Source organism: Accipiter gentilis, chromosome 2 (assembly GCF_929443795.1).
Source record: "Accipiter gentilis chromosome 2, bAccGen1.1, whole genome shotgun sequence".
Taxonomy (NCBI): domain Eukaryota; kingdom Metazoa; phylum Chordata; class Aves; order Accipitriformes; family Accipitridae; genus Astur; species Astur gentilis.
Genome location: NC_064881.1, coordinates 13,670,478 through 13,695,637, shown reverse-complemented (window position 1 = coordinate 13,695,637; position 25,160 = coordinate 13,670,478). Strand labels below are relative to the sequence as shown.

At 40.5% G+C, this 25,160-nt stretch overlaps 1 protein-coding gene across 3 annotated transcripts in view; it reads left to right on the top strand.

The window, feature by feature from the left end:
- The first annotated feature begins 17,085 nt into the window (after window positions 1-17,085).
- NSMAF (neutral sphingomyelinase activation associated factor) overlaps window positions 17,086-25,160 on the top strand; it is a 43,917-nt gene continuing 35,842 nt past the window's right edge. Inside the window, exon 1 of one of the 3 annotated variants that reach the window (XR_007508537.1) lies at window positions 17,086-17,281. Coding sequence is in view for 2 of the 3 variants with exons in the window: in XM_049820617.1 (XP_049676574.1) it covers window positions 17,229-17,281 (53 nt within the window). In the remaining variant the exon portion in view is untranslated. The remainder of the gene's footprint in view (window positions 17,282-25,160) is intronic. The other 2 variants (XM_049820617.1, XM_049820607.1) reach the window with 2 other exon arrangements.

Genomic DNA, 25,160 nt, shown 5'->3' with positions numbered 1-25,160 from the left:
TATACATTTATCATTGCTGGGATGTTTTGTGTCTCTCCTGGCCCAGGATTTGTAATGTTTGTTCAGCTATGCTTGAAGTGGGTTTTCTTTAGTGAGTCTTGAGCAGTCTGTCTCAAGAGTATTTACTCTCAATAACTGAACATGAATATGTAAGTGTTGTGGTGCACAGATCAGCACTAAATACACATTTAAGTCAATAGGAATTGCATGAGCATAACTGAGTAATGGCTACTTGGACTTAAATGTCCTTGTACCTAATGTTTTCAAAAATAGCCATCTCTCACTTGCAAGACGGTTTTCCTGTTTTCTGTCTTACTAACTTCCACAAGAGAAAAAGAGCGCCGGTCTCTTAGAGCTATCACTTAGTTTATTAATCATATTCTTACTCCATCCCAGTGAGAAAAGAGGAACCTCTCTAGATGGAGAAGATGGCATTATGCATTCTGTCCAATAAAACATGGGGCTTTATTATTGTTGTGCTCTGGTTTGTCAGGCATAATACAGCATATCAATGAGTTGCACTTGTATAAAAATTAAGGACATTTTTTTAAAGGAACATTATTTAAAAGAATTACTGTAATGAAAAACACATGCCAGACTGATCTATACTTTGAAATTTTAATTTATTTTTATATCCTGACTTTAATGTGCTTACCTAAAGTATGTATAGGATAAAGGCCTTTCCTACGCTTGTACCTGCTATGTTCTGTGAGGTGGCATTTCAGTTCACAGAAGTAAGTTACTTTGCAGCACTAACATTCATTATTTGAACCTGAAAATGCAGTCGCTCTGGCTATGACTGTACTGCTAACTAACACCTGTCCAGGGACCATTCTCTGGCCCTGAAGCAAAGCGGCCTGGCCTGATCCTGTCTACACTAGGTGCCACCTGTCCTTCAGGTCTCCTTCAGGCCCAGCGTGGTGCCCCTGAGGCCCTAACATATAATTATCATTGTACATGCACGTGCTCAAAATGGTCATAGTAATACAAAAGTGCATTGCAGCTTATCAAAATGGTGCTTTTGCAGCATGAATATAAAATTAGGGTTGCACGCCTTGAGTTTGATATGCTGACGTGTTTGAGGTACAAAAGCTGCTAGTACAGTTTTGGAGAACTGAGAAGAGTGGAGGGAGCTAAGTCTTGTCATTCATGTTCGTACTTCCCTTTTGGGAATGGTCCTTAGTGCCTCCCAACCCCAAATCTGAATCTGACCGCATGCTAGTAGGCACAGGGCAAAAAAATGCCAGCGGGCTAATCAAGCAGCGTGGATGATCAGAGTGTGAGTTTCCTCCATGACTCCTGTTACATAGCCGGGCAGATGTGTGTTAAACACTTCCATGGCTTCCAGGGGTTGAATAGTGCAGGATTTGGGCGTGGATGTTCATCTGGGTACGTACATCCTCTGTTCGGTTTTCTACCTGAGACCATTAACTTTGATTTAATTATTCCTGATTTCCACTGCTGACTGAAAAGTCAAAACTCCTGTTTTGTCATGCTCAACCCACGATAACAGGAAAAGCACCCCTTTTTTCACCTCTGAGTGAGGGGGCTGTGCGTGGCCTCATAGACACGCCCAGTCTGTGATCCATGGCCCGGCAGGTATAACATTTCCAAGGATATATTCTTTAAAGAGCCTTTGTGCCCATCTGCCCTCAGCCACGGTCTCTGCCAGGACCCCGCAGCCTCCCACGGGGCCGGTACGTGGGGCTGCAGGGGAAGGGGGTCCCTCAGCAGGCAGAGGAGCTGCCAAGGCAGAAAGGATGGTTATCATCAAGGTACTGCGCCGTCAACACACACAACTGTAACTGCACTTCTTTGGTAAAGACTAAGTCTTTCCAAAATTTCACACGTTATTCAAGACTGGAATTAAGAGATTAAAAGGAAAATGAACAGTTAGCAAAGAGGGGAAAGAAAGTGTTTGCTACTGTTACCACACTTAATTGCTGAGGGAAGACAGCTAAATTAAGTCTGACTTCTTGAGCACATCTTCATGCACACAGCTGTTAATTTGGGCTGAAGGAATGCACTATATGTGAACTCCATAGCCTTCTTTATTTTAATTTTTAAAAAACCAAACTTTTCTATTAATTTTTCTTTTGAATTCACAACATGTTTCTGTTTCGTTCAAGGAACAATTTGAGCACTTTCCAGTGGCCAAAAATAATATGTCTAAATTCCAGTGGATTTCAACCAAAGACTGCACAGACCTGTGGATAAAGTGTGTGCCATATATTTCAAAGTACAAAGTTCAAATTTACTAGGTATTTGTAGTTTTATCTTTAAATTTTAACAGGCCAGATTCTCAGCTTGAGTAAATCAGCAGAGCTTCACTGATGTTAACGGAACTATGCCAAGATGCTCTAGCTTATTATCTGGCTTCACAACTTTTTTCTCTTTGTACGGAAATCAGCCTTCAGTACTCATGCAGTAATAATTTGTTTGAAGTCTGTAACTAAATGTTTTATTCTTTTATTGTAAGTAAAAATTTAGTCTGTGAATTTGTGAAATGAGTAGGCTCTGTGAAGGGAAGATTGTAGGCATAAAAAGATATTAAAGCTGGACTTCCCCAATTTAGACTGCTACTGAACTCGGTGGAAATGTTAACAGAGTAAAGAACGAGCAAAATCACACAGACAGTCTTTCTTCGGTCTCTGCAAGGCAGAAGAGGATGCAACAATTTCCTTCCCTCTTTTACACTCAGACACAAGGCTGTTCAGAATTAGAATTTGACAGCAACATGATTTTTGCCATCAATCTCAATGTCTACATCTTTCAAGAGCAGCCTGAGGCCACACCAGCATCCCTGATCTGCCCATTCATTCCCTAACTGTTGACACCTATGGATTCTTTTCCCGGCTGATCCCTTTGCCATCCACTTCCTTGAATTTAATGATTAATTAAATCCTTGTATTTAATTGTGTTTAATGTTTGCATCTAACAAGCAACCCAGTATTATGCAAAGTCCTGTGTATTCTGTGGGAGCCACCGCTGGGGCCAGGTTTGCTGGATGGATGAGCTGCAAACATGAGCCTTGCTAGGGCTGTCCCTCAAGAATCAATATGAACCTACCCACTGAGACCAAGATTTTATCTTTTAGCTTTATTATGAAACTGGTGAGCACATTCTCCAACTAGGAAGGCCTTTAACTAAAATGGTTTGCAATGAAGAGTTAGTTAGGCTAAACTTCTGTCAGATGCATAAATCTTAGCCTATCTGAGTGTACATAATTACAAAAGAGAAGACAGAACTGAAAGAGCAGAGCTGTGGGTCTGCTCTGTTAGGTAGCTAATGGCCAATAGGGCCAAAAGGGATAAGTAGTGAAGTGAGTGGACATGAGAGGTCTCCCTAGGAGTCTCCAGGAGTGTTTCTGGTTGAGTAACAGCCACCTCTGCATTTTATCCCATTTTATTCAGGTAGAAATGTAATGCAAATCTGTTTGAGTAAGGATCATGAGGTTCCATGAAGACACAGAGGGACAAGGCCGCAGTGCCCATGCCATTCAGCCAGCAGACTCATCCTGCTGCCAAGCGGGCCCACTGAGTCTCCCTGTGCCTGTCTTCCTCAAAGTCCCTCTAGTAGCCCTTTCAGCAAGTGCTAGATTTCTGATTCAAATCTTTACCGACTGATAGCTTTTGCAAGGTTTTTAAAACCTTTAGAAATTTCTAAAAGAAGAAATAACTCAATTTATGCTGTATGACCAAAAGACGATTTGGAAAATGATCACAGTTCAGCGACATAAAGAGAGGGCAGTTTCTGAGCTACGTACATACAACTGTAATCAAATCTTCACCTGTAATTAAAATGATGATCATTTGTTACCAGACCTATAAAAATTGTGCCTTGTGTTATGTGATTCCAGCACATGTATGGAAAGCATAAGAGACTAAGATATGTAATAATGGGAAACTTATCTGACAGTGTGCGATACTGAAAGGAGGATTTCTTGAGCTTTTCCTCATTTCTCTTCATTGTTTCTCTGGCAGCGAGTTTGCAAGTTTGAATTTAGGCTTGAGACCCTATGCTTTTATTTAGCCTGTAAAAACTAGATCTGCATCTAAAAACTAGACTTGCATATAGTATTTTTGAGAAGACTTTCATACATATTTCTACATTTCCATACATTTTTTTGTCGTGGTATAACCCCAGGCAGCAACTGCACACCACGCAGCTGCTTGCTCACTCCTCCCACCCAGTGGGATGGGGGAGAGAATCAGGAAAAAAAGAGTAAAACTCATTGGTTGAGATAAGAACAGTTTAATATGACAGAAAGGAAGAAAAAATAATTATAACAATAATAAAATAACAATATTAATAATAAAATAATTGCAATATAGAAAACAAGTGATGCACAATGCAATTGCTCACCACTTGCTGACTGATGACCAGTTAGCGTTCGCTGAGCAGCAATCTGCTTCCCCCCAGGCCAACTCTCCCCAGTTCCTATACTGGATGTGATGTCGCATGGTATGGAATACCCCGTTGGCCAGTTTGGGTCAGGTGCCCTTGCTGTGTCCTGTGCCAGCTTCTTGTGTCCCTCCAGCTTTCTCGCTGGCTGGGCATGAGAAGCTGAAAAATCCTTGACTTAGTATAAACACTACCTAGCAACAACTGAAAACATCAGCGTGTTATCAACATTATTCTCATACTAAATCCAAAACGTAACACTATACCAGCTACTAGAAAGAAAATTAACTCTATCCCAGCCAAAACCAGGACATTTTCAAATACAATTTGACTCGTACTGCATAGAACAGTGATTTTCCATATGGTTTATATTAGCTTAGCTCACATTTATCCAATTTCATGAACAGATTCAGTTTGTTGTAGTTGGATTAAATACATAATCAGATAGCCATGAAAACAAGGTATTCTTAAGCCAAGAAAGCCAAGTTTGTCCTCATTTACCTCCTGTGGAAAGCTATTAATTTTCATGAGTGGAAAGGAGGGCAGAAATTGGCTTTGCATACTGTGGAAATCACTGCAACGCTTTGGCGAACCCTTTTCATCAAGCTTAACATGGTTAAGGACACACAAGATGACAAATCCAACCAAAATTTTGACAATGGATTCACTGACTGACAAGTTGCAAATCTTCCACTTAACTGAAGCCATTGTAAAGTCCACGAAACTCCCAGAAAGCACCATACTTCTTGATAGTTGCAGAATCATTGAAGATAGGAAGATATGAGGATATGAGAACGTGAAGTCCATCATGACCCTCTTTCTGCAGCAGTTAGACAATGACAACATGAAAAAAATGCAGATAAATGCTCCAGTGTTCCAGAAGTAGTGAGATCATGGAGATTTTTTCCTCTCAGGATGAGTACCATCCAAGTCTCCCATACTGCAAGCAGATGAAAATGTAATAGGTAATAAAAGAAGAAAGGAAACACATCAAATTAGGCTCTAGCTATAAAAATGAACAAAAGGAAAAGCATTGCCTTAAGATACAATGACCACATTTCCTTCCTCCTAAGCTAGGACAGGCGCATGTGATGTCATGGGATTTCCCATACTCAGTTCTATGAAAGTCCCTCCGTGCAAGCACTGCTCCATCAGTCACAACGGCTCTTTCAGGAGTGCTGCAAGAAAGGGGGAGAGTGGCTGCAATCTGCAGCATCATTTCTAGAGCTGCCTGGGAATTTTGTGCCACAAATTGTTGTATTTACTGACTCATTAAAACCTATTTATGGGAAAGGCTTGAATGTAATCCCCATTTGAAAAAAAAAAAAAAAAAAAAAAAAAAATCCCCTCCCTGCCTCAGCTTACTGAAATATCCTGCTTTAGGTTTCCAAAATAAGAGGCTGCCTTTGGAGGTTGTAAAAAAATCTTTCAAAACTTTTGGAGGTTTTGAAATCTAAGGAACTTCCTATTGAAAAAGAAGTTACATACATCCAGAGAAAAGGCATTATTGGAACAAAATATGCTCTTTGATCCAACAAAAGCATTTTTGATTGCTGATCGGTGAAAACTTTCAAAAATTTTGTTCTTCTTCCCTTTGAAAGCTCAAAACATCTGACAACCAAATAAAAATGTTCCCTTACTACTCTAATCACATCCTGAAAAGTCCCCAAAAATGCTCCATTTAGCTGAGCATTTCTCAGTTCTCAGATTTCTAAGTACAAATAAAGATAATACAGACATTTTGTTGGAGACCCCCTGAGGAGGTACCTTTACTGGGAGACAGAGTGAGCTGCGATCCCTTCTTCAGCCATCTATCACAGCAGGAGCTTCCTATTACATGACTGAGACCATCCAAGCAAATCTCTGCTTCCTTCACCTCTGCATTCGCACAATGAACCCAACACTTAGCCCTGAAATATTGGCAATTTCCCTGTAGATACTGAGACATGGAAAAGGCCAGGATGTCACATGCTCTCCCTCATGTAGGTGACCACCTGATGGCCACACATTTTGGTGGAAATGCCACTGTCCAAAGTTCGCAGATATTTAGCTCACATTTTACGCGGGAAGGCTTGGTTTGGTCTTCAGTGTGTTATGTTGGAAAACTGACTTTTGTTTGGCTCAGATATGCTGCGTATTCCATTATGTCATGGTATTTGTAGTATGTCATGAACTCTAACAAGACAGACAAAACACAGTCAGCCAGATTTCAAAACTGTTTCTTGGTTTTATGTTTGTTTACTTTTTAAATCACTTTTATGTCTGAAATCTCAACAAAACAAAGCACTTTCATCAGGACAAGCCTTAAAAAAAAATACACTGCACAGAAATATTCTTATGCTATTGGTGATTAATATGTATACAGTGTTAGTCTAGTGCCATCAAGTGACCAAAAATGTGAAACAGCACTTCTCTTTGGGGTTTTATTCAGATTTTTTTTTCTTCAATCTAAGGAAAGCTGACCTGTTTTCCTTTGGATAGAAATAAAGGGAAATACCTTCAAAGGCTTTTGATGGTCTACTTCTAGGGCATTTCTAATAATTGTAGGAGCAGCTCAGAATACCTGGCATTTGCTTTCATGAGTGACCGTCAGAATTTGTTGTGCTGTATGTTTGCCAAGCCTTGAAGAACTAGTTTTACAAGGTCAGGTTGGAGGATGGCCTTGTGTAGGCCTGGGAAGATGTGGCTGAAGACAGTCATGAGTATGTGTATGGAATATTTTTATCTTTAACTGTTCTGAGGACTGGCAAACATCCCAGCTGAGCCAGATATGCGCTCCTGTGTAAGTAGTATTGGCTGTATGCCGTTAGTGCTTTCTAGATCTTTGTTGAAACATATAGAAGTTGGATTCTTTTGTGAAATAAAGGGAATCTTGTACCGATAGCTTGAGTGCTTAATTCAGTCGCCACAACAATAATGCCAAAGTGAGCTTCAAAATTTCTTGCATACATTGATAAATCAAGGCCTCCTCTGGTTTCTCAGTTTACAAGGTTTGAAGAACTTCACTCATCTCTCTGGCTGAAATCTTTGTTGTGTAGAATTCAACAGGAGGTCTCACCTAGGTGAAAAGTCATAACAATTTTTATTGTGTGGAGGTATCCTGAGGCTCTGATAGAGGGGTTTTTAATGAAGGACATCATAAACTGGGTGTATAAATCCTTATTTTGGTTTCTGAAATGCAGAAGATAGCTCTACCAGAAATAAGCATCCTAAATGGATTGAAATGCATACATCTAGGAAAATGTTTTGGTTTTAGTATGTCCACTTATTATATGATCAAACATTGCATAAACAAGCATAGGTAATGTAAACTTCTAAGAAAACATTTCTACAAATTATTTTTTCCAGATTTTATTAATATAACATATAAGTAAATTAATTTCAAAACACTCATTAATGTAATAGCTAAATACAAATTAAGTTTCTGATTTCTTAGGGGCGAACCAACCTCTCTGAAGGGTCCTTCTCCAAGGTGGAGTGAGCACCTTTTCCCCGGAGTCTGTCCTACTGATTTTCCACCAGCAGACGGAGCTGTGTATCAGCCGCCAGGTAAACGTAAGCCCCAGAAGTGGCCGAAAAGCAATGCAAACACTGCACAAAACACGCTTGAGAGCGAAGAGAGAAGTTGACAGAGCTGAGCATCCGCGGACAGGACACTAAATACAAGCATTTTAAAAATCTCAGGTCATGCGTTGGTGAGCAATAAACAAGCTTCAAGAAAATTGGTCTGCCAGGGCTTGGTGTGGTTGAGAGCAGAGTATCGCTACAAACCATGCTTGTTACCTGGTAGTCAGTCCCAAAAGCAGAAGTAATACCATAAGTGATTTTGTAAAAGTCTTTTCTTGTTAGTTCACCACATCTCTCCCTTTACAAATTAATTTCTATATTGTATGTAGACAGTTAGCAGTTGTGGTTCTACCTTCTGATGAAATATATGGAAGAAAAAACCTTCGTGGTGTTGCTTGTTTCACAAGAGCCTGTGGTTTACAGTTGGATCTATTTTGTGAAAAGCCTGCGAGAATTGAAAGCTCTGCACATATCACTCCTAGCTGGGAGTGACCTAAGCGCCCTGGGAGCTGCGTGCTCAGTATTCATGTGTTTGGACCCTATCTACGTTTTAAATCCATATTTAAATGTGCAATAACTTCCAGTCTTTTCATTGTACTTCCTCCTGCTTTGTATCTCACTTTCCTATGAAGTTATAAAAATTTATAATTTAAAAACTATTTGCTTCTAAATAAAGTTTCTCTCTAGAAAATGGTTGTGGAGAAAAGAGCTGTTACATATTTTGAGACATGTGACAGTGACAACAGCAGTGCTAACGGCAGAGATCAGCCAGAGAAACTTCTGTACCAGTTGCAAAGACATATGTGTTTGCTGGCAAATATTGAAAAATATTTTTTAAGAGACAAATTCATTTAAACATCACCTCTAAATTATAAGGTTTTAAATTCTGGAAGGGTTTAGATAGTGCTCTACTGATTGACTGAAAAGCAGTGGTCAGAGTAGAGGAAAATTTGAATGTCAACAAAATGCTGTCAGTAATTTACAGGTAGAATTTTACTTTGTCCATTATAACATTTCTTTTTGCTAATGGCATCTGCTTATGGTCTCATAACTTAATTTAGACTTTTGGGGTCTTGCTGGTTTCCTTGAATTTCTTATGGTCCAGTTGCCATCATCAACAACTAATGTAGCCCTATTGTTGTAATTGATTTAGTGTCATGGACCACAATATCCTGCTACATATTATACAAACGCAACCAAAAGATGCTCCCTTTCCCAAAGAATTTACTGTTTACTTACATAAAGAGGTAACAAATCCTTACAGTCAGAGGAAGAAAAATAACCAGAGTCAAAACAATCCAACTCACAGGTGTAGCTGGCTAGAAGAATGCATCCTGCTTGTCAGACACGGATGTGGTGATCCATGTAGTGATGATAAACCATGCTCTCGGCTTTCTTTTCTTGTTTTTTTCTTCCCAAACCACCACAGCTCATTTCTTGTCAACCAAAGTGCTGCACCCTTTAATGCCTGACCATTAGAGATGCTGAGCACACAGGCTCCTTTGAAGCAACAGATTTCAGGTGCAAAACCTCATAAGAGTAGTGCCTTTTGCTTTAGACTTTTAAAAATTCTTAGTTGCTTAAAGTATGCCATTGCAGCATATGAACTCTTTAATCCTTACCACCCAAGAATGACAAGCCAAATACTGCTTCAGTTTCTAAACCATCTTTCCAATATACTTTTAAAAGAAGTGATCGGGAACCTTGAAGTTGAACAGCTTCTTCCATTAATGGTCTTTCCCTTTAGGAATTTTTTTAAAATGTTTAAATATTGGAAGGCTTACAGTATGAGGAGCTGTTCAATTTATTTTCTGCATATTGCTGAGTGATGTAGTCCTAAGTAGCTTCTCACACCCCATTCTGTTCCAATTCTTTGAACAGAAGGCTATTGAAGTCAGGCTATTATAATGAGGGAGCAATATCAAATACTGAATTTTTCTCTTTCATATCATACCAAGTGGAACTCTATATGTGATACTGTAAAAATTACCATATGCTTACAGGTACTGAGCAGAAGCGCTAGCTTGGTTTTGGAAATTTTTCAGAGCACACAAGAACCTAGAATTTCACCTCTGCTCCTGAATTAAAAGCAGTCCTCTTAAAATGCAAAAGACTGCTTTTCCTCTGTCTAACCAGTCAGCTGACAGTGGCTATGCTTCCATCACAATTAAAGCACAACCTACAAAGCAGCTATAAGAGCAGCGTGTTTTATGTCCAGCGAACTTTCCCTCCACAATGCTGCCTGGTGTACAGCCTGTCCAGGCTTGCCTGATCATTATAACTCATGAGATCATCATGGGCACAGAGATTTTGACATGCTTAATATGTGCTCAAGTTACTCCTGCATGTGTGTGATATGGCAATTAGTGAGTTTAATCTTCAGGGCAATTTAGGGGTTGCTGTTAACAAATAATGTAACACAATCCATGACTTTTCTTGAAAAGCACTTCCTGCAGCGCATGCCTCATTTTACCCAGCTGTAGTTACCTTAAAATTGAATGTCTAATTTATGACAGTCATCTGGACTCTCTCCATAGTGAACAGGGATCCTATATGAAGCAGTTCATTCTCCTTAGGTGTGATGTCTGAGATGAGAATGGTGAATCACCCACCTCTCTACATGATGTACAGTACAAACATGGAAGACTATCTCAGACTAGAGGCTTAACTTATGTATTTGGGTAAATTTAGGTGAGAAGAATCCATCCTTAGTGCCTCAAGTATAATTATTTCCTGAAGAAATTCTGTTCTAAACAATCGCTCTGAACAGAAGCATTGTTTGTATTTGTTTGTCACTTCTCCAGCTGCTCTGAAATAAAATATAACTCTATTGAGTGGTGACAGAGGAGACGTGTTTTCCAGTTAAGAAAAAATCTGGTCTTACATTCAGAAATATATTCATAGGACATCTGTATTACACATCATACAAAACCTGTCAAGTTTTCCAGATGGGAATAAAGAAGGAAGGGCCCTTATATATTTGTTGTGTGTTCTTCAATATAGGGAAAACAGTCTAGTATGTTTCTTCAGGCTTTGGCTGAGCTGATCTTGTACCTCCCCAGTTCATCACACAGCATTAGCTTTTAAACAGAACTTATGTTATCATAGGTTTGCTCTTTATCTTTGCTGAACTGGGTTCCGATTTATGGAAAGCAGGATACAGTCAAACAATAATTTAGAATATATATCAAAGAAATATTACATGCTTGCACGTATGTCTGAAAATTAATCTAAATTATGCATTTGTTTTACTGAACTAAAATGGAACCATGAATATTGTTCTGTCACAGCTCTTCTTTGCAGCAAGAATGCTGTTGGATACAGAGGAGAAGTAGTTAATAAATAAATGGTCTAATATACCTGGGACTATTACCTATGGAAAAAATATAGGAATTTAAAATATTCTTAGCTGAAAAGTTTTAAAGGCAAGCTATCTAAGCAAATTAAGCTGTTTAGTCCAGCATCTCAGTTCTTCTTTTGCTTTCTTTTCCCTCCCCCACATGTAAACCACCCCCTGCCAGGGAAGGTACTTCCTAGCAGAACATTGAACCTGTTGACCAAAAAAGGGAGACTTGTGATTTTAGCATTTACAGAGTGGGATTTAAACTTCCCTTTGACATAGAGTTTTATACATATATATTCTTAAACATATAGTCACACGCACTTGCTCACAAGGAAAGAAATAAAACAATGTATTCATCTGCAAATTAGTGTTCTGCCAACAAATCAACTTTGCCCATACAAAAATAGGGAACACCCAATGACATTACAAGTTTCTTTTAAAATTTCCATTTAAGTGTTATATTATGGTGGTAGATAAAATGGAAACCAGAGTTTAATCTGTAAGGCTGTATCTGTACACTACTTTTGCATAATGTATCTGTCCTCAACAGATGCTCCCTCCCTCCCTGAGACTTTTTGGGTTTTCTCTCACCACCACTACCCATATTTATTTTCATTACTTTTATATGAAAAACACCTCCATTGTCCTGTAGACTATATGCAACAAGTTTACTGAAAGGCCTTTCCTTAAAACACTGGCTATACAGAGAAATGACTCAACCACTCATCCACTTTTCAAATCAATATTTGTGGTACCATATTTAGTAGCTATACAAAAGAGCAGAGTGACTCTTACGCATCTAATGACATGAAGTGTGTATGGGTGTTGGAGGGGAGCCAAGTCATCAGCTTCATAAAGTAGCTGGGACACTAAGGTGTGTGGAGGGATCTTACCTGACCAACATACTCAGCTGTTTTTTCCAGTATAGTTAGCATGCGTTCTAAACCTGTTATAATAAATATATTCTTTTCTGTTAAAATTTTGTCTCTGATCTTTAAATCTTACATGCCTCTAAAAAGACTAAGTTAGTATTGTTGTATTCCCCAGCAGTGCAGATATATAAAATTGTACAGGATTATTCCTGGATTACCATACACTCTGCACTATTATGTAAGTCCTCTTCAAGACACTTCCATAATGAAGTGCAGGAATCTGCCTGAGCAGTGTATACCAAACCAGAGGCTAAGAATCCAGCCCTCAAATTCTACAAGGCTTAACCTATGAAAAAGAGCTGTTAATAATGTTAGTGAAGGAATATAGAGACCTAAAGGAGATGCATTAACTACCTAATCCTTCAATGAGTACTAAAACCAAAGCAATTTGGCTATCTCTTCATTTTGTGGCAACCTTGAAATATGCTCAGTAGTCTTTTATGCTCCCAACAATTCAGTGGGAACTTCACCACTGACTTCATCAACTGAGGTTAAGCCTATTCTGAACATGTCTAAGAATTCTCAATATAATAGAATGGATTCACGTGGAACACTTGAGCACTGTATTTCGTGAAGCTTTTTAGGTACCTGAAAGACAAAGCTTTACTGGATAAATACCCTGAAGAATATCTGCCAGAAACCCACTATTGTAAAAACCTTCCCTAATAAAACTGATGGCACAGTAAGTACAGCACTACACCTGGGACATGAATCTTGTATTCACAATGACATTTATGTATATATTGGGCAATATACCATCATATGTACTCCCCCATTCCTGAAAGAAAAATCAATGTACGTCTTTAAGTTTGTGCTGATATGTGGGCATTGCCTGAACTGAACCCTTTATTTATTTAAGGTGGCACTACCTGTGTGAAAATATAATGGTTCTACCTCTTGTCATTCTGATTCTTTCAATTATTCGCTCTCCACCAGTTTCTTCAGGAAAAGGAAAATGAGCAGGGGTGCTTACCTGGAAAATACAAGCAAAGACAAGGACATCATTAGCAAGATGCTGGCACAAACCTAGAATGGAAGAAACTAGCCAGTCTGACAGGATTATAACAGCACTTTGACAGAAGAAAGAATAATACCTCTATGGGGAGGATTGAGTTTTGGCTACTCTGTGACAAATACTGGTGTTAATGGCACAGTTTTGTGGATGGTTTGGCAGAGGGTCTGAACTACTTGACTATGGGGTGTTGTTCCATAATGTTATTGGGAAGAAATTATGTCCATTCAACAAGAACAGGAAAGAGCATTTGAGGACAGTGACTCACTGACATGGGGAGGTGACTTTTTAACAACATTAGACAAGAACTTTGAAAGAGGCCAGTTACAAAGACCTAGAAATATGGAATCCTAGAGAGGAGCAGAGAATAAAGAAGTAGGCATTAAAAGAGAAAGAAAATTATGAAGAAAATCTTGGGATATTTGAAGTCAAATGCCAGGGATCTAGTGAACCTATGGAAAAAATATGGTTTTAGTAGCATCTTAGAGATACAGTGCCACACTTCAGTGATAGTTGTATATAAGAATGCTAAGGAAAATGGGCACAGGAAATCAGGGGACGATGATTCATTTTGTATCAAATCCGGGAAGAGAAAAAAGATACTGTTCTTGGTGAAAATGAAAAGAAGGAAGTAAAAGTATGCCACGACTGGGGTCTATTTTTCATAATAGACTATAGCTGTTTTCAGGAGGAGGAAGTTGATGTTTTTTCTGACTCATTCTGAGCAACTAATAAAGGTATTCAAAAAGCTAGCCCATGAGATAACAATGGATTTCAATTACTTGAATACCAGTTCGAAAAACATCACGGCAGGACATGAAAGGTCCATCAGACTCTTCTAGTATTTTAGGGATGATCTTTTGCTTCACGGGACAGAGGAAGTTATAAGAGGCATTAGCAACTCGAATTGCATGACGAGTAGGGAGGAGCTCATTTTGATTTTAAAGGCAGAAGGTAAACTGGGTGAAAGTGATCATGACACATTTTACCAAAATAGGCTTCCCTACTCCAAGAAAAAGAGGAAAAAAAAGCACGGCTGCCCTGCTAACTACGGATTGCATTGTTATGTAGAAACAGTTAAGCTAGCTTTAATCAAGCTAGTCTAGGTACTAAAAGAAGGCTCATCATAACAGAATGCCATTCTATATGAGTTAATTAACCTCCTTTCTGTATGGTCTAGGCCTGAGCTCAGTCATTTAAAGATAACCTAGATTTTCTACAGAGAACAATGGAATTATTTTTAATTAAACATACAATAGCAACCTATCTTGATGTGAACAAAAGGAAGCAGGGGAAGCTTAAGTAGACTGTGTTAACATCACATTAAAAGCTTTTCAAGCATTTGGAAAAAGAAGTCACAATAAGGGGACACAACTGAAGAGTAACATAAAAGAATATGAATAAAAGAATAAAATTGCAAAGCCTACAGTACAAAATGAGTGACAGGTAAAAAGGGGTGTAAAGGGCAACAAGAAAATGTTCTGGAAATACATTAGAAGTGCCCAGATACTTAGTTAAATTTATCTTACCACAGAATTTAGAAAAGGAATGAGTTAAAAACAATTTAAGTATTTAAGTTAATAGGGCCTGAAGAATTTTACTTAATAATGTAGCAAAAATAATCTCTGAGTTGCTAAAAGACTATATAGGTTCAAGGAGACTAGAAAAGGATAAAATGTGTCTAAGGAAAGCAGGTCCAAAGCTATCCAGATTAATTTTGATCCCAAGGGATGTTCTAGAAGAAATTCCATGATGAACAGGTTAGCTTGTCAGGAGCAGATGCTCTCACACTAGTCTAATGCCCTTTTTTACCATCAATTTCACTGATTCAGTAGAAAAAAGAGAAACAGTTAAGTATCACAGATCTTGAGTTTAGTATAATTTAGACCCCGTCCCATGACAGTTTCATAAAACCACCAACCAATCGGCATGCTGCTTGCAAAAAACAAACTTGGAGAGCATTTGCAGTGAGAACACATAAGGATCTGTTGTCATTTCAGTTTTATTCAATTTTTCCATTAGTGATGTGCAAGATGCCACAGAATATAGATATATTTAAAAAATCTGGTTTTCACCAACCCAGGAGCTAGAAGACAGAAACAGATTTCAAAACTAGTTTCATAATTTGGATAAATGTCTAAAGTTAGCAGGATGAAATCATCGTGGCTAAGGCAAAATATTATGCCTGGGAAGAACTCAAACATACAGTATAAAATGGGGAGAACTAGGTGGCAATATGTTAGAAAAGGTTCTGAGTGAAAGTTTCTGGGATGTATTAATAGACATTCTTCTCATGTATAATACATGGGACATAATTACTGCACTGTAGCTGGTATTGATGCCTCAATTGGACTGCTATAAGGAGCCTTAAACCTTAAGACAAAGACAAAAGTCATACTGGAAAGAAGCCAGAGTAAAGCTATAAGAATAAACCATTTATGAGCGCAGTCTATGAGGAAAGTGAACAAAATTGTTCTGTCTATGAGAAGATGACACACATATCTGCACATATAAACAACTGTATAAATACATATATATTTAAACACGCATATTTATTAAAACATATGTGAACAACATAACAAATATTGTCCATTTCCACTGGGAGTATGCAATAAGGAAGGCAGCAAAGAAAATTCGGGTTGGATATTGGAGAAACACATAAATGCTGTTAGACATTTGCACAAGCTACATGCAAGTGTTGCAGATTTCCTCCAAACAGGCGCTCTTACAAATTGGTTAGACAAATAGCTCTTGTGGGTGATATCACTGGTTTTCAAACTGTGATCTGTCACCTCCTTAGATTCTGTGAACTACTCCTAAGAGGACCCCGAAAGACAATTAGCAAAAGCAAAACTCTTTTCAGCATATACAACACTTCTCATATTCACGTTTGTGGGCCCACAAATTGCAAATGTTTGAGTACACTGATAAACATATACCCGATTCAGCCTCAGCACAGAGATTAGATTAGACAATCTCTTGCAGCCTAGAAACCTCCAATTCTTTTTATTCCTATGTGAAAAATTACATCCCCCCGCCCCGCAAACTGCTTTTTTTTACCTGTAAAAATGCAAATAGGAGTATTTTTCCACCTCACAAGGGATTGTGTCAGTAAACACGTTATAAACTGATCAGATGCAATGGCAGTTACATGAACTAAAGTGTTTTATTACGAACTAAGGGGGGGTTATTTACCTCCCCCTTCCACAGAGGTTTTTTTAGGTTTTGAACACCTGGCGGAAATTCACCTCCTGCCCGGGCAGCATCTGTCACACACATTATGGGCAGAAGGAATCCCACTGCAATGGCATTATATTTACGATTTTTATTTAAATGCAAGTAACTAGACTCTTTCGCTATGTAATAAGGCCTGTACCTCCCTCCGTGGGCGCACGAAGACGACTTTCGGCCCCGGGCACTACGCTGCCGGCCGCCCCGGGAGGCCGGGCCCACCGTCGCCCCGGGGCCCCCAGGGGCCGCGCTTCCACACTCCGCCCCCGCTGCCGTGAGGCGCGCACCCGGGTGGCACCTCCGTGCCCGCAAACAATAAAAACAAAACGGCAGAAGCTTTAAGGAAAGGGATGGAGGGAGGGGCGTGGGTGGGCGGCTGCGTTCCCGTGGTGAGGGCCCCCGCCGAGACCCCTCAGCGGCAGGCCGGCGGCCCCGGCCCCCGCGGCCCTGACGGGCCGCAGAGACGCCGCAGCCCGGGCGAGGGCGCAGAGCCCGCGGTGCCGACAGGCTCCCTTCCCCGGCTGCTTGTGCCACCTTCCCCGCCTCTCCCGCCGTATAAACGGGGCGGGCGCCTGCCGCCGCGTCCGCCAGGCACGCTGCCTGCCTGCCTGCCTACCCGCCCGCCTGCAGCCGCGGGCCGGCCCGCTCTCCCCGCCTCCCTGAGGCGCGGCGCGGCCTGGCCTGGCCTGCTGTGGCGGCGGCGGCGGCGGCGACGACGACACCTAGGCCGGGCGGCTCCATGGCTTTCATCCGCAAGCGGCGGCTGGAGCGGGAGCTGTACTCCAAGGAGAGGTGAGCAGCCCTGCCCCGCCGGCCACGGCCACCCCCACTCGGCCTCCGCCGCAGGGGCGGGGGGGTGGGAGCGCTTCCCGCGGGGCAGCACCGGCGGCCTCGCCCGCCGCTCCTTTGCTGGCGAGAGGGGGTCGCTGCCGCCGTGCCCTGGCCTCCACACACACACACACACCCCCTCCCCTCCGGTCTGGCCCCTCCGCCGGGGCGGGGGCCGGGGCCGTGGGGCCCCCCGGGGCGGGGAGGCCGGAGGGCCCGGCGGAGCGGCCGGGTCGGAGGCCGGCTGCTGTGCTGGGCTTGGCCCACGTTGTTGTTACTGTTTTAATCGGCTGGCTGATGATGATTCCCGGGAGTTAAGGCTGTAGAACAGAGCCGGGGAAACGTGAACGCCGCTCGTCTTGTGTAAACGGCATGAAAACTGCATGTGTAGATTTTTATTTATTTGTTTGTTCTCAGTTGTGTGAGCAGCATGGAGTTACAGCTCTGCTTCACTATAGATGGAGTTGGTTGTTTGGTTTTTTTGTTTGTTTTTTCCCCCCGAGCATTATGATCGGCGTATTGTCAGCCCTTAAATTACAGACTCTGTGAGGGCTCTTTGTAAAAGTGTTGAATTCAACTTCCCCGTTCCTGCTTTCTGACTGTAATCTCTATTTTGTGTTCCTGTGGCTAAATGAGCATACAAGAAAGGCTTATCACACGTGCCTCAGTATACCCTGAATTTACTCTCTTATATTTAGCTACTGTGCTTTCTTTTATGTGGCGTATCTCCGTCTGGCTTGTCGCAAAGTTTCAAAGCCCTTCGCAATCTTAATATTGCCACGTAGGAAGTCTCTGTAAGGTGAGAGCAGTAGGTCAGCGTGGGTCCCACAGTGGAGGGACATGGGTGTCTTCTCTGGGGGAAGAACCTTCCCGCTGCAGGAACTGGGGAGCCGTCAGGCACTGGAGCCGGACATCAGAGGGGTCCCGTGCGAGTCCTGTGCAAATTCCTGATGTGCCTGATGCTGCCAGTTATGCAGCGCTGTTTATTGTTGGTGAGAAAACCACATGACAAAAAGCTTGGCTCACTTTGCCCATATAAATTCTGATTCATAGCTATTCAGCCTATAAAGCCACTACAGCTTTTGAAGTGTTTTTGAAGTACAGATATTCTGGATCACTTCTTGTCTTCTTGTATCTCTTTTCTTGGCTGCTTTGGGGGGCTGCTGTGGTTTCAGTTGTCTGTGAGGGGCTGCAGCGTGAAGGGACAAACTTCCTGTGTAGAAGGAAAAAGAAGGATTTTTAATTTTGAAGTAAAACGTCTTAAGTATAGGAAAAGCTAGAAAAAAATGGCTCTTGGCTCTGTTACGGATTTCACGTAAACAGTCTCAGGTTTTTAAGAAATTGAGAAGGCGGCCAAAACTCATCAGTCTTGCTCCAAGGAATGCAAGTGGGATCTAAATCTCTTCTAAAAAGCCCTGAAAACAAACCCAGCATATCGATGTCTGTAGCATTACTGATTTGCAGTTATTGAAAGTCTTTAATGAGAAATAGTTTTCTTTGCTCATATTTGGAAACATTTTAGGATCTTATTATTTGAGTTTGTAATTTGAGCACTTCATGAAAGATGAGTCTTGTTCTCATTTGCACTGGTGGCTTTTCCTATCTAAATATCTGCAAACTTATTTCTCTGTTTCTTCCCCTTCCCTAACAAGTGATATTTGTGTAAAATAAAAGTAAATTTGTATGTATTTTGTACCCTATATCAGGTCTTTTTCCCTCCCTCTCTTCCCGTGCTTTTCTAAATTAGGAAATCTTAAAAACATTTAAGTGATTTAAAAGGTTTTGGGCTCTGAAATATCAAATGAGAAACACCAAATTCTGTCTCCTCTTTTCCTTGTAGTCCTTCCTTAAAACAGTAAAAAAAAAAAAAAAGCTCTTTATATCACTTAAGCTCTCAAAGGCTATCCCTTCAATTTTCTTTTCACCTTCTTGCTGGGTAATTGTTTCAGAGACAACAGCTCCTGCTTCAAAGATTCTCTTGATTTACGTAATCTTGGTGTAGGTATTTTCTAGCAAGATGACAAGGACTCTCTGAAACTTTGTGGCAACTGGATTTCATGTGTGGTTTGCCTTGTTTGTTTGTTTGGGGTTTTTATTAGGTTATTTGTAGGTTGCCTTCTACAAAAATGTAAGCTATGAAAGTTCTGGTTAAGAGTACTGTGAAACTTAATGCATAAAAATTTAATCTTCTTATGCAGTTGCTTTGGGGGGAAGGAAGATCAGATCAGTTTTAAGTGATCTGAAAAAAATTCTTTCCTCTTAGCTAATTAGTTGGACTGCTTTAATGTCTGGTTACATAAACCCACTTTTCTGACTGTATGCAGTTTTCTGGAAGAAAATGAGAAAATACTGAAAAGTCCTGTGTGTGCACACTGAGAACAAGCAGCAGGTTTTACTTTACACGTGATTAAACAACCCCACTGAGCAGGGTTCATTCTGGCAGGAGTTATCCCTTCAAATTCACCTGCATTGGTAGACATCTATTTTCACTTTGCCCAGGTGTTCAGAGTAAAGAAAGATGAGATGATATGTCCCTTTTTAATTGGTGTTGTGTGGATGCTTACATAATTTAATCTTTACAATATTCAGCATTCATGAGTAGGAATCCTTTTTTTACAAACAATTTTAGTTGCAAAACCTCAAATTAAATGGTGTGTGTTTGGCTCAGGTTGTTGCTCTCTTTACAGCTCGAGTTCTTGGCTTTGTTGGCAGAGTGCCCAAAGATGGCCAAGTCTGATGCTTGATGCAGAGGCTCTTTATAATACATTTCTGCTAGTTTGTCTTGCATGCTGCTTGGCCTCCTGTTTGAGGGGTTCGTGTCTTCTGTTGGGAACATCACTCATGCAAAGCAACTTGCTGGCAGCATCTACGTCCTGTGGATAGATCTTCTGCATGACAGTTGCTTGGGCATTTGGGTATTTTTTTTCAAACCTGTAGCCTTATCTTACTCTCTTGGGACAAAATATACATAATGAAGACTTTTATTCAAACATCAGCAAATGAGTCCTACAGCTGGCCTATAGATACTTTGTTCTTGTTAGGAGGAGGTTTAATTTTACAATTGGCTTTACATAGCTATGGGCTGCTGCTGGTATGGGCTGGCCTGCTTTTTCATCCCTGGAAATGTCCTTCCGTTATCAGGATTGTACTTCCAGTATCAGATCAAGTAATTGTGCAAGGTGTGTGGGATCAGCCACTTGAAACCCTTGTGTCCAAGTGGATTTCCAGCATGTGCTTTCCTGATGAAGTGATGGAAATGGTAAGAATTCAATCACAGGTTAAGAATTTAAAGCAGGATCAATGGGGTACCTTCTCTGGGTGGTATAAATGGGATTTTGCCAAGATACTAGTCCCTGCATGTTCATTCCTTTGTCCAATTTGAACAAGTCCAGTGCTTCAGTTGGTAGGTGACATTGGTATATAAAAGAAATTGTGAGTTTCTTGGGGTTTTTTGTTTCCCCCTTCCTCCCCGCCCCATGTTGTTGGATCTCAGATGAGATCTTTTCAAACTTAAGTACAGAGGAACACGCACATCAAGCAAAGTAACTGTAAAATTTTTAAGTAGACTAAGCCTGATAGAAGACACTCTTTATTTGGAGGATATTTTATAGCATCTTGGCAGGACTTATAAACACCATGTTGTAAAGTGTGATTTGCTGTTTTGTTGCATACTCTGAACAATGCTAGGAATGTTTGGGTGCTGTTTGGGTTCCCAAACCTTGAGTATAGGGGATGACATCATATGAGGTGAAGTTTTGCAAGTGTTTTTATACTACTTAGTGTCGTGCCTAGTTTTCCTGTGCGTCTTGGGTGTGTTCTTGACCCATATTCCTCAGCCCTTTTCTGAGTGGCAATTATATTGGGAGCTTTTCAAAAAAGGCAAAAATAGACAAGCCAATTTCAACTTTGTGTTTGGAGGAGAGCAACCAGAGTTCACTGCTTTGTTCATTTACCAGCCTTACCTGTGTCACCCCTATCTTTCTGCTGCTGTAGATTAAGTTCTGTATTTCTTGGCAAGGTGCTTCCCCTTCTCCCCACCCCCCCTCCCCTTTTGTTCCCTGAAGCTGTTTCTCAAACCAATACTGATTCCGTTCACAAGAAAACACCTTCCAGATCACTTCCATCTGAATTTTTCAGATTTTCTTAATATAATTTTTCTGGGACAGTATGAAGACAGGAATCTGAAATAAGTCTTCAAGCAAAATTTTATTAGCATGCTTTAATTTACCTCTCCCCTTAAGTGTAGGTGCTAATCTTTTCTGCTCAAACAGCTCTTTCATACGCTATTAGAAGATTAACTCTTTACTCCACCAGGTTCTGTATGCTTCTAACACTGGGTGGGAATTGGAAGATGTTTTAACACAAAAGCTGTTAGAAACTGCATTAAAGTTATCGGGGGTGGGGTGTGTGTGTGTGTGGCTACATTATACTGATTATCCACTGCCTCCCCTCCTGCCTCCCAACATACACCACCAGACAGACACAACTGTGACTGAACAATCTTCCTTCTGTTTCAAACCTGGGAAACTCCTTATGTTCTTTAAAGTTGTTGGGTTTTTTTTTCCCAGCTATGTGAGTTGTTATGATAGGAGATGTTCCCTTACCTAGCATGTTCTTCTCCCCGCTGCCTCATGTCCAGCTGCTTCTGCTGTTGATTTTGAATACAGGGTTTGCATTAAATCTGAGATGTAACAGCTTAAGTGGCCTTCCACCCACTCTAAAGCTCAAGGCTTTGCCCTGGTGGCAGTGGTGGGCTACCAATTCATTTTTGTCTTGGAAAGTGAAACTGCCTCCTTCTCGGCGTCTCTGACGGCAGAACTGCTCTGCAGGCTTGCCACTTCCAAAGGGTAAGGTCTCGTTCCTGGCCACCTTGTTCTTTGTCCCCGACCCCTTCACGTTGTAACATCTCTGGTACTTCATGTTCCCTTCCATGGACTGACCCAGGTTACTAAATCTGTGCAAAACTGGGGAAGCTCCACAGCTCTGAGCAGAAGCTTGTATTCTGATCTATCTGCTACTGTGTAACTCTTTCAGTTGGAAGTGGGTGTCCACAACTGTAAGTAGTTCTTGAGCGTTACAAGTTGGTGGGCTAAGTTGGACCAGTGAAGCTACTGAAGCTTTTTTTTTTTTTTCCTTAAGTTCCGATTTCGAATGATCACATGTATTAGAAAATACCATCTTCTCAGAAGTTTTCTAAAAGCTTGTTTGCTGTTGGTGAGACTTTGAGGATAAAGACCAGACTATTCAGCTATAATATAAGACATCGAGCATCTTCAAGCTCTCACTCACCCCTTATAGGTGCTTTCATGGGGTTTGAGCTTTCTTTGAAAATCTTGCCTAATTTGTCTCTCTTTGTCATTTTCAAAATAGTATATTGCTTTTTTTAAAATAGTCTAGTATGTCAAGCTCAATATACAAGAGCAAATGGTAACTGATCCCTGAAGACAGGACTGTGGCTTACTAACTTTAGCAGTCTGTTGCGAGCCATTAAATAACATGGTGATCACAAAATTTGTGAATATATAAACCTGTGAAATGTGTCTTTATTAGGAAGTCAGCATAAAAATATCCTGTAATACACTTTAAGGTGTGAGTTTTATTGCTTAATTTCAAAGGATTTTGTGTCAACAGATAATCTGAGTTGCTTTCCAAGAGAAGATACAGCGTTACCCTTTTCCGAGTAGATTTTCAATAAACCCTGATTAAATCATACTTGGGAAGTTTCAAGTAACAATTGAGTTATACATTTTGAAAATGGATTAAAATGAACCACTTGCTGATGATAAGAAAAATATCTCAATCTTGATCCTTTTCTGTTTGCCTGAAACAGAACAGTTTCTGATATTTGATTATTGCTGTATTAGAGGAATACAAAGTTTTAGAGCAGCAGGCAAATGTAGAAGATCCCTTTGATTTTTATTAAAAAATGCAACAGTTTGTGTTAGAACTAGAACTGTTTTTTTAGATACTAGTTCTTGCTGATAATTTAAAAGGACAAAAAAATAATCTTTTTCATTTTAGATATGGTAGTATTTTTGTACACTTCCTGGTTAATACTTATGGTTTGCTTTTGCAGGGGCCGGGGGGGGGGGGGGGGGGGGGGGGGAATGATATTTTTTGGATAGGTTTCTTTATTTTTTGGCGGGGAGCCAATTGCATTACTGAAGTTGTCCAGTCCTTCTCAGTGGAAGACTAAGTAGCCTGACTAGTTGCTGAGGTTGAGGGGTTTTTATGTCTTAGGGTCAGACTTGAAGGCAAGGGCGAGTAGACTGGGAACAGACTTGCTTAGTCTTATTTGACTTGACATTGGCTTTGTGGTCCAGGCTGTTTTTCCAGGGCAGTGTGGCAAGTCCTAGGCTTACAGTGTGTACTGTTAATTACTCAGCACAGTACAGCTGTTCAGTGGCTGAAGACCAAAATACATTGGTCGACTGTTACAGATTCGATCAATTTCTTATGCAGGGTATCATGCATTCTCTTCCTACTGTTACTTTTTGTGGTTTGGGGATTTTCTTCCTCCTGTCATGCGCAGAAAAAAATAATTACTATTTTAGATCTATACGAAGTGTGTGTACGAAGTCTTGTCGTAGCAGCTGATAGTATATACATTTTGTATGTTAGTCATCCTGATATCACAGGTGTCTTTGGAATACCTTTTTTAGCTCTTTGGAAGATAGCCTAAAGTCCAACTGCTTAGTTGCATGTTGAAGATCCCCATTGCTTTAATTGTATAGCTATTGTGATTGATTTCCTGTTTTTTCAGGCCTTCACAACACTATGTTTGCCTACTCATGCAACATACCAGAGACTGATCTGTTCCCTTTCTGTCTGCAAATACTTGTTAAATCTCCCGGCAAGCCTGAAGTACCATCCTGTGCAGTGATGGTTTTCAAGAGGGACCCTGTTGATACAATAACAGTGGCTCTACTTATTTATGGGGAAGAAGTCTGTTCTGTGAAGATAAAAAGCTCTGACTGTACTCTAATAACATCTGATGAAACTTGACTTTTCCTTTTTTTGACAACCCTATGAATCATTAACACAGACAAATGAAATTTAAATACTTAAGCTGTAAGGACTGAGATAAGTTGAGAAATTCCAGAAGGCTATTCCAGAGATCATGCTTCATAATCTCCAAAGTTCATAATTAGCAGTGACTTGAACTGGTCTAGATTTGTTTGCCAATGGTTGAGATGCGAGTCTGAAAATTTTGGTTCCACTTACAGTGTCATAACTAGAACTTGAAAACATATTTATAGAAATGAAGGTAAGAGGGACTATCGTCAGGAGCGATTGAAAGAGAACAGCAAGTGAAAAGGAGACACGAAAAGCTCCAGGGAGCTGGAACACAATGGCAGTACCATGAAAAAGAGTTAAAGGTAGTCTTGTGTACACAAGCAGTTGGACTCCAGGAAAAAGAATAGTAGTGTTTCTTCATGGCTAGTGATATCTTTAATCATATGTTCTTTTGTCCTGAAGAAGCAGAGAGTGAAATCATGTGGTTTGAGAGATACTTTATGGCCATGAAAGGTGGAATTTTGAAAGGTGCAGTTTTTATGACAATCTTTGGACAGGCTGTAAGTTCATCCCAGTTGCAATGGGTGCTTGAGAAGAGTAGAGACTGGTGATTTTATCTGTGGAGATTTGATGTCTGGCTCTGCCTGCCTGCAGAAGTGAACTCATTAGCAGCCTGAAAATATAGGAAAATGCAGTTAGAGTAAATGGACTTGAAAGTAGGAGAGTAGCAACAAGCACAGAAATGCTTGGAAGAGACTGCAGAACCACCTGGAAGACTTTGTGGAGAGTGTAGGGGGAAAGATAAAATGTGGAAAATGTACTTGGC